Raw genomic sequence first — 19,919 nt, 5'->3', positions numbered from 1 at the left:
GGCTGTGTGTGTGTCAGAGTCATTGATTGCTCGCGGGTTTTGGCGAGGGAGAGGAGTATTGATTTTGCCGAGAAGAATCGGGAGACGTTTGAGGGTGTTTCCGAAATACGGTTTAGGGATCTCGTCGCCGTGTTTGATGGTGTGAGTCGATGATTCTCACTGCGCCGCCGAGTGATTGTACGTCGAGCGACGCACCAGAAAGGCAATGCTCGGGAAGAATACCATCAGAGTCCACGAGAGAGACCCACATCGGCTCAGTAGAGATTTGGCATCTGTGCTGGGTGGACATTTCGCGCACGGCTCGTCGGATTACTCAGTCACAGCTTCTCTGCTTCACACCACAATCACTCATTGGCAGTGTCCAACGCGTGACGGACTGTGTTCGGTGAAAGAGATTCACCCCCATTGAATTCTGGGGGTTGGGACGAACCCACGAAACTCTGCATTGATTCTCTGAGATCGCCTTGAAATTCCGTGGCAGAGCAGAATCAACCCTCGAGAGTGATTCGAGTGTGTGTGAGTGAGTGCGAAGGAGAGGCCTCTCCTCGGCCTCCTCGGGGGGCGCAGAGCCACCCCTGGGTGACAGTGCCTGTGCCCGCGTGTGTGTGTGTGAGAGAGAGAGAAATTAGAGGCATGGCTTCCAAAGAATACCAATTCGTAACATTTTGGCCCTCCTCAAAATTACCATCGCGACTGCCAAAACTACCCTCGGTGTATTGTGTATAAGAGGCATAACCATAAAAGGACACTAGGACAAAAGACACTCGGCCCAAGGACTCAAGCGGACTCCCGTCGATCTGGTGTGCCGCCTTCGGCAACGCGGAAATGGATAAGAAACGTCTCAACGCGGGCATGTTGCTGCTTCTTCTCGCTGGTGAGTCTTGCCCACAATGTTTGACGAGAGTCACCCCTGGTTGTACATCGCGTCAATGAGAATTGATGCCCCTCATGATGAGCATGAGGGTAAGAATTAACAGTCGGCAGTGCGCCTCATCCATTTCACTCTGTATATAAATATTGATCAAATGGAATGAGTGATGCCACTTGATAATGCTGTGGAGTAATTTCCAATGATTTGGCAACTCCTGCAGGACATTGGATTTCATCCCTTTGCCTACACACACACTGTACAAATACAATTTACAAGAGCAACTCTAGCAATGCCATTTCCCGAGTGCGCTGCACTTGATCATGTTTGCTGGTAAAACCAACCGAAAACGGGGAAATTGAGTTGAAATGGATTATTGGAAAATCATACAAATTCATTTGCTATGCATTCCCCAACAATGGTTTGTTCGTGCAAAGTGGCGTCACCACGGAGACTCAAGAAGCTGGGGAACAGGATGCAGGGGAGAATAATTACGCAAGAGTGTTAGCAATATGGATCCATAATTCTCGAGAATAAGTAATCCAGGAAGCAGACATTTTGCTTAGGAATTCCCAGAACAGAAAATCAGAGATATTTGATCTGAGGGCTGAGTCTTGAAATTCGTCAAAATCAGAATCAGTGGAAATTGACTGATTTTGAGAAATTTGCGAGTCTTGAGTAAAAATCAGTCAGAAACCGAGTCAAAATTGGCTCAAAATCAATCAACTCTTGTTGACATGAGAACATCGAGTCAACACGATTGCTCAATGTCTCAATTTTAAGATTTTACTTCAATTAGAGTATCAAATGGCCATCGATGGCATCGGAAATGGATAATAGAATAATTATTCTAATTGTTTTTTTATTTTATATTGATAATTTTCCTTATTATTGCTGAGATATAAGCATCTCTTTTCTTGCGCTCGCGTAAGAGGCTCAGAGACGGAAAATAATTTCTTTCCATGCGCGCTGAGTTCCTGAGAGTCCCTCTTTGCAGTGTCGAGGCAACGATAATCCAAATTTTATTATGTCATGCATAATCCTTGCCATAAACATTTTCAGTTTTGAAGGTATCTTTAATTGGATGGAATTCCCAAATTCTTCGCCCTTTGCTTAGTGCTTAAGTCTCATGAATTATGAATCAATAAACTGAACATGTGGACAGATAGTACAAATCCAAGTGTAATCAGAAGATGAACAATTGGTTCAACAAAAAAAATGGATGGAGAAATTTTTGCAAAGGGGAGGAAGTCGATCCCCATCTCGTGGGGCACCTCAAGATCACTCGCAGAAGTCCCATTCTGCTCCTGGGACTTCTCGTATAACCGCAGGAGAACATCTGTATGTTAATAATGCACATTATTCACATATTTGTCGCCCGAGGGTTAATTTTAGCCTTCTTAAGGCGTGGGCAGACACCCCAGGATAATTCCTTGGGGTAAAAGTTAAGTTTGAGGAGCATTTTTATCATTTTCTGCCTCAAACACCTCAACTTGGCTCAAATCAAAACAACAAAATGACGTTTCTGCCTGCGTTCCGAAAGCATTTCCCCTCCCGAAAAATTCCGAAGGCTGATTTTGACTCAAGACTCACGAAACTTTCAAAATTGTGATCATGTCAACAAGTTAAAAATCGATGAGGTTTTGTTGATTCTGATTTTGACCATTTTCAAGACTCAGCCCTCTGGTCATGCATTCAAAATTCAAAGATTATCCTGACGCAATATAAATTTTCCAAAAGCTACTAAACACGATTCTTGAAGATTTCACAGTGTATTTCAAAGCTAGGATATAGACAAGAATAGCCAAAAAGAGCAATCATAGTCAGAATCTTTCAATCCTCCGAAGGAATTATCCCCCAAAGTTGGAGTGTCGGTAAGTTATTTCACTTACCGATACTTATCGATTCGAATTGTGTGCAATTTCCGTTTTCTTTTTCAACACCATTTCTGGGAAGAATAGAACTGATATAGGTTAATTAGTTCTTGGACTTACAATTTTATCTATTTTTTCCTAAAAGAGTGATAAAACTCATTATCGATGACATACTTGTCAATAACTTTCAAGCGAAAAGAAGTAAGTGGAATATGGCGCTAAGAAAATATGTAAATTGACTTCAGGACGAACTGATTAAGAACTTTGTACTTACGAAACAAATCTCTTCGGTGCTTTTTCGAGTTTTTAGATTAAAAAAAAGAAGCCTTTCTGTTTTGTTTAGCTTATTTTTCAAATTGCAGGGCACAAAGGCATTAAAAAGGATTTGAATGTGCCAAAAACTTAATCACAGTTTGTATATTTGAATGTTCGTGCAAATGTTGCAATAATTCAGCAGATTATCTCAAATAACATTCGGATTAATGTGAGGAAAAAGAAATAATCGTTTGGCGAAATGAAGTGCGTAAACATATCTCGCATGTGCCTGTATAATATGGATAATGACAAGCATTAGTGTAATTGGAGGAGCACAGAAATACAACTCAATTTTCCATTCCATTGAGATATATTCCATGATGAAGCATCCGAGTTAATGACAATGGGGAAATTTCATAATTCACATTAAATTCTTTTGCGCCATCGTGCACACGAGATTTTAGAACTACAAATATTTGAGGGCAGAATTGAAATTGTTGCCAACAAATCCATTTTGACGACTTTCACATGGGATTTACTTAACTATTCCCACTGAAAATTAACTTAATTGCCCTGTTATCGTGCACTCTTGTTCACCAATTCCATCGTCCATTTGTTTCTATTTTTGCGCCCATTCGGAATGGATGGAGAGAGAGAGAGAGGAGAAAAGAATCAGTGAATCGGTGTTTATTGTTTTCAGCCCATGGAAGATTTTCTTGTTGATCCATCAACTGGAAGAGTGATTAAATATCTGACGATTTCATTAAATTCCTCCACGCTCGATTAGACGACAACCCGCTGCGATTGCGCTCAGGTTGGACGTTTTGGAGCAGATTTGCCCAAGTCCAAGAGCCAATTAATTGGAGAATGGAGCATTTTCCAACTAATTGGATGCTGACTTGATCATCTGTAGTGTCATAACAGACGAGATTTATTCGATATCAGCCCTCGGTGCGATAAGTGAGTGAAGTTTATCAGCCACAGTGCGGCCACATTTTGCACACGGAGCTGTGTTTGTCTCCAAATTGGCCCGGCGATGGTGTGATTAATTGAAGTGTTAAGAAATACAGCACACACTTGACAATTAAGAGATCAACTTTATTCCACCCAGATTGTTTATTGTTGTTCGCTCACTTTTTTAGGGCAAAGATTCCGAGTGGAGCTCCTTGTCATCAGTTCTTGCACGATTTATTTACATTTAATTACAGCGGAATCGCTCCTCGTACTTTTCATGTGTCTCAAAAGTCTCTCTCCGCCCACGTTCGCCAGCTATAGTGTGTCACACAGAGGACCTGAATGTAAATTTCTCGCTTCTCTCAACACAAGCATGTCTTTTCTAGGATTCCCATTATAATAGCGCCTCATATGGATGCTGTTTATTTTTTCAACATCATCAAAGTGATTTGTTCTTTTGCTCTCGTGTCTCTTCCACTGAATTTCGTCGCATGCACACACACAAAGCTCCTTTCACAGCCAAAAAGACGGGATGAATCCCCCAGCAATTGCACACAGACATTCACCGATTTTTGGGTATGTTTTTCTTGGTCAAAACTCTCCCAAACATCTGCTCTCGTTTTCTACCTTTGCCGAATTCAAGATGTTGATGGATGTCTCCTCTCTTCCTCCATCCAACATCCCCGGACTGGAGTGAATAAGAGCCATGCGGATGTATTCATCCACGTTCATTGTATGCTTGGAGAGCAATGATTCTCCGCTTGCCAGTTTATATACGTGTCTCTCTCCCTTTCCTCGCGTCTTTTTTATAGTCCTCCAGCTCTCTTTTGACCAAACAACCAACAAAGTTCATGATTTTATAATGAGACTTGGCGTCTCAATATGGCCAAGTCTGACCATTTTCGTTTGGCCCTCCTTATATAGAACATAATGTCTAATTCCTCAAATGGATCACCGATCACAAGAAACCACTCGCAATACGTCATTCCCTGCTAATCAAACATGCATTACATTTTTTTCGGTGTCTTCCTGCGGGGCTACAAATTAATTTAAAGACGACAATCTAATCAAACTTTGGTCGAATAATTAGTGAAAATCATTGTTAATTAATTACATGCTCAAGTAAGTGAATAAAATCCCTCTCGTTCTTCTCATTAGCACGAATAATAACATTTCATTTGGACGACTTGGATGCCCCTCGGCAATCTCATCCTCTCCAAAGAGGCCCAACACATTTGTACGGAATTGTAATTAATTAATTTTCCTGTCTATCCATTTCATTTTCACCAGGAATATTGATTAATTTTGCCGATATTATTTATGAGTTTTTTTTACTAGACATCACAGATGAAATTCTCATGAAATATTACAAATTAATTCACAAACATTTTGACCTTAATTTCTGCAATGATTTGATTGATCCTTTTACTCTGTATGTGTGTGTGTGTGTGTGTGTGTGGAACCAACAAACAAGCAGTAATCGACGGGTGCTTCGAAAACTAGCAAAAGTTAAAATTGCTATTCTTCAGTAGAAGGATTTGAAGTGTGAGATTTGAAATCGATTTGTTATTTCCCTAATTTCTCCTCAAACTCCCTGTTATCTTTCATAAAATTGATAATATTGATCAATTCCGGCTATTTTCTATATCTTTCAGTTGATTTCATATGGTTAGTTATTGAAATATTTACTGAAATATGGAAGTATTCGAATAATTCGCTAAGATTTTAATTTATTAAAAGGCAATTTAAGTAGAGTTTTCTGCACACGAACTCTTTAAGATAAATCTGATTTCCTTCATTTTTGCCGATTTACTTTAGTCTAATATTTTCTGACGTGTTAGAAGACATCAAGATATGTGCAAAAATACATAAGACGTTAACTCTCAAAAGTCGACTTTTGATAGGTTTCGAGGAACCCGCCATAATGAATTTGTAATCAAAAGGGTGAATGGAAGATGATTAATGCAGAAAAAGCCCATAAACCACGCTTGCCAGTGACTTCTCAATGCTATCACATAATTGCACTCTGGCAATATGGCTTTCTGCTGATCCTGATGAACGCTAGAAAAGGCCAGATTACACACTGTCATCAACAGAGATGCAATTTGGGTCAACTGATAGAATTTCCCATACATTTTCTGCTCATTAATTGAATGATTTATAGCACGTGATGTGGAAAAGAATGTTGGCAAATATAATTATGCTCCTGCAGTGATAATCGTCGTTATCACCATCAGTAGCCAATTTACTCTCTCTCTCTCTCTGAGAAAATTATTTGCTATGTGGGATTTTATAGCTCACGAATGATTTACTCGCTGCTGCAGGAAGCCGAGGTGGAGAATAAAGCTAATACCATTCGCATTAGAGTGCAATAGGAAGATATAAAGTCCGAGTTATGATTACGACCATCACATCACGAATGGGCACATATGTTGGGTCTCAATTATTCACCTTTTTTCACGGGTAAAATTTTACATTTTCAAGGATTTATAGTGATTTTTTTTCCGGCTAAAATACAGACATTACAATTTTATTGCACATTTATTTCTATTTGTATGACACTCATTAAACTCGTGGGCACAGAATGATGTGCAATTTACTTTATTTAATTAGTTTTCAAATTGCATTTGCAATAAATCCACAAAATGGAGTTTTAATGAGGCCAAAATCATTTTAATTCAATAAGACTGGGACTTCAAAGCTCGTGAATAATATTCTAAAGGGAATTATGGAAAGTATTTTAATATATATGTATTTTCTCAATTTAAAATAGATTACAGTGTTATTCCCTTTTGATAAAGGAGCCTCGCCTTTTTCACCCTCCCTGTCTCACTTCTTTCTTTGATGCTTTTCAAAATCTGGGCAATTTAATCAAGGAGTTGGGAATCGCAAATTGAAATTCCACTTGAAAGGCGAAAACTGTGTACAGAAGAATCTCAGGGCGTGCTGAAGTGTATGATTATGTGCACTGTTGAAAGTTTCATGAAGCACCATTCCATCTCGGGGCACCGCTGACAGATTAGTTCTAAGCGCAACAAAGGCAGAAATTCTTAGCGGAATTCCATAATTTGTGCCTTTTATATTCAAATGAGCACCTCCGGTGTGTCTGCGCCGCATGCTTTTGGCGCGCATACTTCCCGATGAGCAACAAAAGCCCAATATGTATTATTAATAACAACACTCGGGGCCACAAAGGGGAGCATCAATCGATGCACTTCGCCGTGATCTTCGAGTCAATTAAGCACTATTTGTACAGCTCCCGTGCGATCGGTTGCCACGAGTGGCAGTGAAAACACTCGCCGGAATTAACTCACAAATGAAATATGAATTCACCGTGCTCTCACTGCTTTATTTGCCATTTTCTCTTGCTCACACTCCACAATTTCGGTGTACTTTTTGTGCTGCACTTTCGTCACTTACATCGTCATCTCTTGGGGCCTCTTGCACGTTCTTCCGTGTGGCGATGAGGGTCTTTCGCAGCACTCGATGACGATGCAGGTACTGCTGGTGCCTCTCATGTGACTTATATAGTCGCTCGATGGAGAATATAATATTTGAACAAGAGCTGGGAGCCCAGACGGCTTCATCCATTCAATAGTAATGATTTCACCGTCGAGCGCTGCTAAATTGGATGTGATTCCAGGGGGTGAAGTAATTGACCAGAACTGTCTTTCGCTTTTGAATTGTCACACTGAAATGCGCCAGAGAAAATAGAGCCATTAGCCATCCGCCATGAGGCAACTATTCGACTCACAATTGAGATTTGAATGCACATAACAAGTTCATTCTATCGAGTCACCGTGAGTTTGTCATGCAGACTTTTCCAACCATCTTCACCATACGATGATACTTCTATCCACAGTGTACGTAATTTGCTTCACGAGTATTTGGCAATTAATTTAAATTTGACAATTTTCCCTTCGTCAACTGAAAATCTGTGGAGAAGCGCTCTTCAGTTAATGCATTTGCCTATTAAACGACCCACCAGACGATCTCCTCGAGTCAACAGCCAAGGCGAAAAGTGCTTCTTTTTTGGGTGGGCTCGCAGTCTCTGAGAGAAATGAGTGGCTTTTTTTCTCTCTCCTCTCTTTCCTCGAGGAGCATTTGAAATAGATCACTCAATAAATTATCGCATGGGATCCCCTTGGCGGCAATTTACAAAACGCGCACTGAAAATAGCCAAAGAAGTGTGTTGAGTGTATCCATAAGAGCGAAATGTGTGAATTCGAGGGTGGCTGAGAGATTGAGGGATATGTGGAAGTTGAGGAAAAGAAGATACGGAGGAGAAAATAAACAAGTCATTGATGAAATTCATCAATTGATGCGTCTTTGGGTGAAACACATTTGTTATTTATGAGATGTCCCGCAACGCGTAAAAGCCAAAATGGGAGGAGGAAATCTCCGCCACAGGAATGCTCGCCCGACAATCTGTTTATTTATCATAATTAAAATGAAATTGCTTCTGTGTATTTACATATCATCGCTGGGTATCCTTCGGCAGGAATTTCGAAGAAATACTGGAGCATAGTCACACTCGGGCGAGCATTTTTCCGTTAACAAACAACCAAAGAGTGCGGATGAAAATCACGCTGGTTTGAAGAGCTTTATCAACTTTGGTGGTTATTTTAATTTTTTTGCCTTTCTGTATGTTTTATACAGTGTATTTGCTGAAGCTTGTTGCTTTTTTTATAAGTTTTTTATGCTCTTCCGATAAAGCGAATTCATTGTTGGGGGAAAAAGCCGTCCGAAAGAGTGGAAAAATACATCTAAAATCATTTGTGATGATCTTGAAATTGGAATTTCTGTCTGTTATAATTTTGAAGTAATTGCCGTGTTGCTTTCTTTCTGGCATAAAACTCGTTTCTATTTACAGAAAAGTCCACACCTTACGCATTTCTTCGTCACAATAAAGTCATTAATTGATAAAATATGCAAACAGACCTTTTTTCATATGCTCACGAAATGGAGGTCTGAAAAAAAATTAAGAGCTCTAATGATTGTTTATTGTGTAAACCAACAGTTTTCTCTCTTTTGACTCTTCATGATACCTTTTTAGTCGCCCATTTCCCTCGATGAGGCGTCCAGAAAAAGAGAGACATTATGCAGAAAAAAAATCTCTGTGCATTAGAGCGTGAAACATGTCTCTTTTTGCCTGCCCTGAAGTCAATTTTCGCGTGAAATCAGACGGAACGAGATGAAAGGAAATTAGTTAAATTTGTAATGGTAATTTGTGCTGATTTAATTTGTCTCAATGTGAAGAATTTATTGACGTGGATGCGCCGCGATTCTTGAGGAGAGTTTGCCAGTTGTTTAGCAAAGGACATTCAGCGCAGAGCAACGAATTTTCCTCATCTGTGTCTCTCAATTTGACGTGACAATTTAATGTGGCGCTCATTTGAGGCGGTGGAGCGCAGCAGCTCATACGTATAATGTGGTTGTAAGAAATGGGAATTATGCATGAAATTGTTAGTGCACAGAAGCCTTGCATTAGTATTCATTTGTTAAGCTAAACGCTGTTTGGGGAATAATAATGATATTGAAAGTTTTCCATGTGGAAGTTGTGTGTTGGGATGCGAGAAAGAATGCAAGTAAGAGATACACATTTTATGAAAAGTACACACTTAAATTCTTGCTGTGCCCATCATAACATCCCCACAACAAAAATATTTTTCCTCATTGTGCATAATTGGAAAAGTTTCCACACAGCGAAGACATTTCTCGCTCATTCTTGAGCGATGAGCGTCTCAAAGTGGATAGTTTTCCATCTTTGGGCATATTTTTCATCCCAACCCGCAGGAAGACAAGGAATTTGCCTCTCTAATGATAACATTTTCAATATCACTCGCATGAGAAATTCCTGGAACTCTGTCGCAAGTAATTTCCATGGACAGATAATATGAATTTATCTTCGGAGTTTCTCACAGAAAATCTCCATGGAGTGTCTTTTGGTGCAGCAGCTGCACAAATTAAATTAGTCACAGTGTGACATCGATTCTTTTATCATCAGCCAGACGCTCGCCCGTGTCTAACCGAGACCTTCTGGTCACACAAGTCGAGAAAGTTATCTCGAGCCGCAATCAATCTTCACGTGTTGCTTAATTAAATCACCAACTTTTGCGATCTCACACGAGAAATCCGCAAATGCTGCAGATTCTACACTCTGTCCACCTTATGGCTACTCATGGAGGTTTTTCTGTGCAATTTACACTCACAAGTTTTAAAGATCGCCTCATAGAGCGATAGTCTAATAATAAATGCAGTCATAAACACCCTGTCAACTGGGTGAGTCGCCTGCATTTTAGCTCTTCATTCTCCTCAGCGCGAGAAGAAAATAATATTGCCACTTGAATTAATTACTGGGAAGAAAATTTGTCTCGGGACAAATGGAAGAGAAAGCCTCGCCATATAAATTTATTTATGAGCTGCCACCCTTCCATCAATATTCCATCGGGCAAGAGAGCGCCATTCTTCTGGCCAAGTGACGGTAAATCTCATTAGTGGAAACTATTTCTTGCTACAGAATGAATTTCTTAATGTCTGTCAGTGAATGAGGGGGAAGAAAAAAGGTATCACAAGTGGATATCGTCTTCATTTCGATGAATAATTCATGTGGTTAATAGAAATCAATGAATTGGAAAATAAATTTCCCCACAGCGGGTTTCTTTATGCCAGTGGCACAGAATGTCTTCCACTAATGTTCTCCAAGTGACTCTCAGAAGAAAGGTGAAAAAGGTGAATCAATATAAGATAGGGAGGGCTTTTTTCGGGGAGCGCACTCGCCGAAACGAGAAAATGATCAAGGAAAGTCGGATTTTGTGAGATGAGCGAGTATTAATATCGTGAAAATTAAATGCACTGGAAATACTTGAGATAAATCATGATGAATTGAATATTTTTATATTAAATTTATTCAAGGAGTGTGGAAAGTGATGTGCGAAAAGTCAATTTTCACTGTGTCTCCATCAGAGAGACACTCTCTGCATATTATGATGATGTGAAATTTGTGGAAAATTGAGGTGGGAAATCTGATGTCATCACAGCGATCCACCTAATTTGCCGAAAGCTCCTCAATTGTCAGTGGAAAACGCAAAAGCTCTTGTCAAAATAGACTCATATTGAGAGCAATTGATGGATTGGAATATTTGATTTTGCATTCGCTTGGATGTTTCCAGTTTGTGATTTGTTTATTCTGTGATATATATCTTCAATCTCCCTTTCAGCACTCTCTGCTTAATCAAACTTCAATCGTTGGCAATTTACACCAAAATTTAATGAAATGCGGAACGGATTTATTTTTATTATCTAACATAGAACTGGATAAATTTGTCAATTCCACAGTGAAAATACATTTATTTAACAAAATTATTCTTGTGCCTGATGAATTTGTATCAAGGGACACCCAAAGAGAGAGTCTCATACTCCCTTTTGCGTGTTAGTGATGGATTTAGACGTGGAATTGATGTGTGATCTAAATTTTGAATTATTCTATACAGATTTCTATCATATCTCTGCCCATTTCATCTGTCTAAATGCGGGAGAGCTTGGGATTATACTGAAACTGCCTTAATTTATGTTCTCATCTAAACATGTCTCCTTGTTTGTTTCTATAATGTATGATTTTCTCAAATCTATCGTAAAAATAACGATTTTTCTCTGGCTTTAACACCACTTTTTCCCATCCGAAATGCCACAATTTTTTATACACAAAGCCGAACAAAGAGGTAGAAAAGATGGAGAAGAAGTTTAAAAGGAGGCACCGAAATATGATAAATTCACGGAACGTGTTTGGAAAATTTAATTCTCAAAACTTTTCCAGCGTGAATTTGAATAAGGCAATAGTTCAATTCAATATCAATACTGTATCTTTGCACATTGTAGTGCTACATCGAATTTTATCGATAAATCTGTTTGCAATATATCCTCGAGGACAGGGAATTCCAGAGCGAATAGTTTTACAAAATGGAGCTACAGAGTTTATTAAATTTTCCGAAAGAAGACTAGAAAGGAACGGCAAATATTCGTCAGTTGTTACCCTGTGTATTTGCCCTTAACTTTCACGTTAGCATTCCTTCAATGTGATTTATCACGATTGGTATTTCGTAGAGTGGTGGAATTAGCGTGACACGCAATGCCTTCATTATCGGGTTGGAGGGGGAGGGAAAACCCTTTCATTGTGGCCACTCTGCGCTCTGTCTTCAGCAATTCCACCATTAACTTTCGGCTTCCGCCGCTCAAGAGGGTGAAGACAGTGTCGGCCAAGACCTGAGGGGGACCGTTATTGATTTTTTTTAATTGATAGTCATTTCCTCATGCACACCCCAAATACAATACAATGATGGGCGTTGCCACAACACTCACCTAATCATATTTGCCAAGAAATATTGCCCATGGCTCCCCATTTCTGGATGGCCGAAGAAATGGAAGCGCCTGAGAAAGAAATCGCTAAAATTACACTAACCACACATTTTCCGTGACGGAAACGTTTGGGTAGTTTTTCACCAGGCCGTGGATAAAATATTCCAGAGTGTGGAAAATGTGCCGCAATCCCACACTGATGATTATTGAATTGTGAGAGAGAGAGAGTCTTCCAGGCCAGCGGAGAACAATCGGAATTGAATCGATTTGTTACGTAAAATTGAATTACCTTTACCCCAGATAACGCAAAGGTTGGCTCATCAATTTACAAGTGGAGCTTCGCAAGCCCAGAGTGCGAAAGCATACTCACTCTGCGGATGCCACATTGCGGACGAATTCCACTGTGCCAGAGTCTTTTCACGTTGATGGACATCAAAGTGATTTTTATTCTGGGGATAATTAATATACAGGCAAATTACGGATTTGCATGTCGACACAATGAAATGTTAATAGAATTCAATTGAATAATTTTTTTAACACACTCTAAATTTTGTTATTATTTAATTTTTCCGATCAATTGACTTTATCATTTGCATATTTAATGGCTCATTTGATTGAATTTTAAGCATTCCCATGCCGAAACTCCGCCCTATCAGTTTCCCCACCCCTTTATTGGGTTAATACGCCAGTGTTGAATTGCAACGTAGTCACCCTGTGGAGATATCCTGTTTTTCCATGAAAATTCCCCATTCTCTCTTTCATATTTTCTAAACTTTTCACTTGGAAACACTTTCCGTTGGGCCGTTCTATTTATAAAAGCGTCGAGTGAGAGAATGTACAAGAATGACAAGAATGAAATACATGTTTAGAAGGAAACACAGCAATAATGCCTCCATAGAGAGCGACATTGTAAAATATATTGGCAATGCCATGAGGCACTTTAATGCGATTGTATTTGGATACAAACTCCTCGACAATCATCACCGTCATTTGCATAATTTCACTGTGGTTGGGCATAAAAACGCGCGCGCGAAAAAGTGTGCTCTATGTAGTCGAAATTGGAAGAATAATGGGGAGATTGTAAGGAATGGTGGAGGAAGTGCACAGATGAGAAACAAATAGTAAAGAATACTTGCTCTCTATGATCTTCCGCGTCTCTGGAATTCCAAATGAGGAAGATCAATTGTTCACGGGAGAGACATTCTGAATTCTCGGGAATCTTGGGCACCAAAATAGATAATGGTGGGGAGGAAGGGGAAAAAAGGCAGTAAAATGTCGTGTACAGCGCGATTGGGGGGAAGGGGGAGAGAGTCGGAAGAGCAAACAGCCAAGCAAGTGGATTCAATGGAACTGGGCGAGAGATGAAAGGGAGGACAAGAAAAATAGATTTCTCAACAGTTGGAAATTATCATCCAACTTTTTGGTGCAACTAAAGGACAGCCAGCATCGCCAGAGACAACATAATGCGTAGAATTTGCTGTGGTGTGGAAAAAAGAGCGGCCCAGAGAGTTTACCAGGAGATTTATGTGGTGGAAAATATCATCAAGTTCTGCATGGGGAATTAAAGATGAAATAAATTCTTTGTTACCAAACTCAATTCAAACTGGAAAATCACCAGCTATGGTGCTCTCTTGGGTAATTTATAGCTCCACCACGGAGGAGAATTAATTAGAGACGTGCAATTATCGTATTATAGCCGACATGGTGTGGGGATTTCATCGCAATAACACTGCAATATCCATACAAATGCTGAAAAGCTCCTTAGCAACTCCACCATTTTCCGCCCTTTCTCTCGGATTACTGCGTTTGTGAGAATTTTTCAACAAAACTCACACTAAAAGGCGCACTGTTAAATCATTTAATACCTTGTACTTCCGCTTCTTAGGATTCTCCTTACCCATGATTTTCCACCCACTTGACTCGCAATCCATTCTTCACCGTGAATCTCCTTGTGCATGCAATGGACGAAATCTCACGACGTGATAAAATGGCATCTGAGAAAATAAATGGTCAAATCTCCGCACTTCTGCATGGGTTAATTCGTCTTTCAGCGACGTCTGGAGTGCGGCAGTCTCATGCAATATTATCGCCCTTAATGATAGGGCAGTGCCTTGAGATTTGATGCTTCGCCTGGCGCCAGTCTTGCATCAAAATTACATTGGGACAAATTACAGAGTGGAGAGTAAATACAGACTCTATTGATTGCAATATTAAATCCATTAAATCCCATAACTCAGATCCAAATACTCAGATGGACAGTATTGCTATGGTGGGAATAAATAATAAATTCGCCCTAAATTTTTCTCTCGCGAAGTGATTAAATTTGTCTGTTAAAACCGCCAATTAGTTGACAATTTTGCACTCATATTCGCAGACAATGAATTAATTTACGAGCGGCAGATATTTTTGACAATATATATATCCTCTTCACTTCATTTGCAAATTTATTGTGTAATTTAATTTTGGGGAACTTCCAGAGCGGTGGGTGGAAAGAGTTCACCGAAGCCGCGCGTTGACTTTGCATGACGCGCCGAGCATTGAGTCCATGCTTCGGCATGTGCAATAAATTAGAGACGATTTATAATCATAAATGTACATAAAAGGCGGCTCCTCTCGCTTCAATGGATGGATTTTTGATGGGGAAGCGAAAAGCATGTTCGCCAGAGCTCATCATCACGTGGAGCAATAAAAGGTCACAGGGAGGGTGAAATAGTAGTAAAATTTATATGAAAATTTCTCGGGTTGCCTCGAGAAAACAGCCGACAAATCTTGCCGTCTCTCCATTGATCACAAAGTACATAATTCTTGAGGATATAAGTACATGTTATTGTTAAGATGCTCACGTCACAGCTTGGTTGAATGGGGGGTGAAGAGAACGTGCCACATATCAGGAGGGAATGAACGAGTGCTACTATGTAGTTGCTCCACACAGAGGATCCCCACGAGGGAGGTTTAAGGACTGGGAGAGAGCATTCTGTGCGGATTCTGGTGCGCTGCGCGGCGCAGCTTTGCGATTTACTGTTGCCAAATAATGCAATGCTCCCCCCATCTCTGTGAGCTTTGCGCTCCCGCCATCATACAGTGGATGGCAAGACAGAAGACGAAGGGTGGCCCGTGGAGGCGCAAAAAGAGGGCGAGTCAGAGCGCAAAACATGCACATAATGTAGGTTCAGAACGCCTTCTGTGTTTCTGATGGGCCAAGTATCGATCCGCCATGAGCCATAGTCACACATTTAATACATCATCGCGGAGGAATATAATAAATTTCGGCTGGGAATATCTTCCACCAGCATCATTCGATGATCTCCACTGCAATTAATACTTCAATTGCCCACCCCCGTTCTCGCTCATGATTGCTAAATCGATGGCGCGGTGTATGGAAATTAAGAGCGACCTTTCGCCTTTTCGGAACAAACACTTTCCGCCTTGGCGCAATTTGTGGCGGAAGAGGTACTCACGAGACGGCTCCGCGCGCTGAACATATCATATTCACCAAAAACTTAACACACGAAAACTTCCAATGAGTGGCGCTCCTCTGTAATTAGTGAAATTCGACCCGCCTGTGTGCTTTTCCCCAGCTAAAGCTCCAACATCAAGTTCTTGACCAGACTCCGCAACTCCATTCCTTGTGCATCATTAAATACACGTGAACTGTGGCATTTCAGAGAAACTTCACACGTGTAATAATTAAAACTTGATTTATTTGGAACATGCTGAGTTCTGTGGTGGTGGCAGAGAGTCAGCATATTTCGCAGGATCCCACAAGTTTATTCACGTAACTCTGAACATGGTTGGACTTCTTGTTCAGGTATTCATCCAATAAATTTCTCCCACTTGAGAGAATGTGTGATTGTTACAATTGGAATACATCGCTGGTGAGGATGATTAGGTTAATTTGTGAGCAACTCAATTGCCAGAGAAGACAAATTTCACTGTCACACATTTACATTGCAGTTTAAATTTTTCTCTCTCCCCACAATCAATAAATTCGGACAATGCTCCAATCACGGTTGGGGTAAATTCGTACCGTCCGTATAGAGTGGATGTGACAGTGAATCCCGAGAAATACAGTCTTTTGCGAGCGTGTAATGAAGAATGACGAGTGTAATTCGTATGGCTTTCAATCAGATTAGTAGAGAGAAGATAGATGTTGGAGAGTAAATAAAATAAAAATCTCCGTAAATCCCTGTCGTGCAGACATTGTTTGAAATTGTGTTACGTTGCTGGCCTATGTTTTCTCTGTTTGCTTGTGTGCAATATAATTTTTGGTGAAATTAAATAAAGTCTGTAATGCCCTCAGAGGGGACCTTTTTGCGCCTTCCCGGCATTCATATGAGACGCTCTGTGTACGGTAAAAAAGGCAACTCGGGGATGAATATGGGTGGGAACCACCCCGCATATCATAAATTCGGTAATGTTTCGAAAAATGAAAGAGAGCACTGCATATGTGGGATGGTGAGAGTTTTGTCGTGTTAGAAAGTCACAGAGGACAGCATATTTTCCACCCTCTGAAATGCACATACATTGTCGTCGAGACTGGAATATGTATGGGAAATTATCAGCGGAGAGTAGATAGATTCTTGATAAATTACATTTTATCATGCGCTCTGGCTCCTCTGTTGTATGGGCAAAAAGAAGTCATGAAAAAATCCCCCTTTTGTATTCGCAGAACCCTCGAGGAGTGAAAGAAAAAAGCGGGCAAGATGGTGAGGGACAATGTCGCCCTCAAGTCAAATTTAATACTGTCGTCCTCAAGGCATTATGTGAGAGGAAAAGAAGTCACCAAAAGGGGAACACGATACACTTGTGCATGTCAGATTAATTATTTTGCCATTTATCACACACATATTTTTTCCAAGTCAAGGGTTCCATGTGGGGTTTCCCTTTATTTCAACATTCTGCATATTTTATACCCCGAAGACATTGCAGAAAATAAAACTTTCAACTATTGCCGGAGCGCGTCTCCGGAAGACATGATCTATTGAGAAAATGACTTTAATCCTCGAAAGAAATGTGTATATTTTTGATACCATCTTTCATTATTCAAAATCGTATTTCTCGAAATATTCATAGTCGTAAAGTATTCATCGTGAGATTTCCAGAAAGGCGCTCGTGGATGATAAACTTCGGAAGGCAAACAGCCATTATTTTCCCTCGGAAGTCTCATGTGTGTGAGCATTTCTGGGTGAAAATGGGGTCTTTGTCCTTTCACGAAGTGAGTGGAAAATGTGTTTGTTGTGCCTGTGGAAAAATTCAATCATATAAAGTGATGATTGACTCAGTATAAAATGTCTCCTTTTTCTCACAATTTCACATGTGTACCACACTTAAAATTCTATTTGTGCACTCTGTCTCGTCTTTGAGTGTTATTTTCTCTCTTAAGGCGACACATGATCCATTTTTCGAGTGTGTGTATGGATGAAAAATGGCTGAGAAAAGAGCTCTGCTCACCTAATTTCAATTGTAAATTGGAGTTGAAAATGTAGGAGGAATTTCTCGTTGAAGTCAATAAGATTTTCCCGCGATTCCCCTTTTGCCATTATAGCCAAAGAGACAAGGAGGAATTTCAGTGAAACTCATGCCCGAGTTTGCATTGGAACATTCTTGAGATTCTCTAAGAATTTCAAAGATCAACATTCACGATTGGCTTGTGTTTGTCTTTCATTCTGATATGACCGTAAGTGTTCACTAATATTTGCGCATTGAAATGAGAAAACTCCCCTGGGAAATGCAACTCTCCTTGAACATGAATTGCTTATTTAAGCTCCACAATCCACATCAATTTCCACCCAATTATTGCGTGCGTGTGTGTGCGCTCTTGCCATGGAAGGCCTGAATGGGTGGCAAATGATCCTTCAATTCACTCGTCAGACATGCTGAATTGAAACAGACAGAGAGCAGGGAAATTAATCATTTTTTGGGCGAGAGGATTTGCAATTGTCACTTTTTGTCCCAGTGCATCGTTAGGCGAGGCAGGGAAAATGGAGTAATTGCCGAGTGGGTTTCCAATATAAACCACACCACAAACGTGTCACACTGTCCAGATGTCATAATTTTTCCTCCATCTCTGCCAGAGGGTGACAATCCCACTTGTCTCCCTTATGTATTTCAGGCGGATTAGGAGATGAACTTGCTGAGACTCTCCGGACGGGAGATTTGATCGATATTACCGAGGGTATTGCCAAGATGGTGAATTTATGTGGTGTCACTTAGAAAATATGGGCTAGAGAACCATGCCAATGTGCAACATCGCGAAATGATGAATACTGGAAGCGCTTCAGAAGCACCCCGATGAGATGGAGGGAAATATATAGCAAATGCAGTCATTATATTTCACTTTCAATACATTGCACTCATGCAAGAAAAAATCACAACTAATTTGCAGAGAGTTGCGCAAAAAGCATCAGACTGAGTCCAGAAAGGGAACTAATCTCAATTAGCACCTTACTCTCAAGTGAGGGAGTTTTTCCCGTCAGTTGGCGGTGAGAAGCTCAGAGAGATTCAGCATTCTAATTAAGGAGTTTTTGCAAAATACGCTACAACTCTGCGGTGGGCAATAAACAAGCAAAATGCATTATGTGTAATTCAGAAACTATGTGTACATCATCTGTCACATGTATTGCTGAAGCATGAATTTTCACACGGCTTTATGGTTGTGTGATTTCTAAAATTACAACCTCAAAACAGACTCAAGGGAGGGAAAGTGTAATGTGAAAATGCACCATGGAAATTGGAATGTGCACAATATATTTCACGTGTAAAACTTTTCACTGGGCGAGGGTGGAATGTAAGCCTTTCATATGTTGTCAAATGCACGGTAGGGAAATTTTGGAACAACTTTGATTATGCAATCAATATGGAGATTAATTAGAATTTGTTAATTACAGTGTATATGTGGTGTAAAACCTTCTGAGACATCCACGAATTCTTGAGGCACATTTTATGCTATGTAAAATGATCGCACTTGCACTTTGAATTGCAAATTGCACGAGATCTTTATTTCGACATTAATTAATATTCACATTTTCACTTTACAACCTCCAGCACAAGCCCATAATCTTTCTCGTGAGATGTTTAATTGCACTTTGATACTCTCTGATACACTTTTCGCCGCCATCACCAGCGCAATTTGCATATTATTGACTACATGTTCTCTTCCGGTTATACGTTCATTTTAGCAATGAATTGGCTATGTTGCGGCGGAGAAATTGAATCCACAACAAGGGAAACCCTACATTGACCTAATTGCTGCGATCGTGAGGAATCCTTTGGCCAAGACGCCCATAAAATATAGCGCACAATGGAAAAGAATAAATCGAATGACAACCATTTCACCCCAGAGTGTTCGTCCATGAGTTCTGCTGTGTGAAATGAAAATTTGCATAATTCTCAATATGAATTTTAAATTTATGTCCCCTCATTAGGATTGGATGAAATTGATTAAGAGGATAATTTCCCAATGAATTTCACCAAAGTAGTGTATCACTCTGGCGTGGGTTTTACAGCTCAACTTTAAAGTTATGTTCAGAGGTGCTCGAAATTAAATTCCCTCAGCAAATTAATAGAAATCCATAATGTAAGGCACTTTGACCGGACTGATTTATTTCCACCAC

The 19,919-nt window shown here is 40.1% G+C and overlaps 1 protein-coding gene across 1 annotated transcript in view; it reads left to right on the top strand.

Annotated features, from left to right (window-relative positions):
* The first annotated feature begins 272 nt into the window (after positions 1-272).
* LOC132263476 (transmembrane protein 132E) overlaps positions 273-19,919 on the top strand; it is a 46,200-nt gene continuing 26,553 nt past the window's right edge. Inside the window, exon 1 of the mRNA XM_059763257.1 lies at positions 273-874. Coding sequence (XP_059619240.1) covers positions 826-874 — 49 coding nt within the window. The 5' untranslated portion in view covers positions 273-825. The remainder of the gene's footprint in view (positions 875-19,919) is intronic.

Source organism: Phlebotomus argentipes, unplaced genomic scaffold (assembly GCF_947086385.1).
Source record: "Phlebotomus argentipes unplaced genomic scaffold, Phlebotomus argentipes genome assembly contig_15, whole genome shotgun sequence".
Lineage (NCBI taxonomy): Eukaryota > Metazoa > Arthropoda > Insecta > Diptera > Psychodidae > Phlebotomus > Phlebotomus argentipes.
This window is presented reverse-complemented; position numbering and strand designations above follow the sequence as displayed.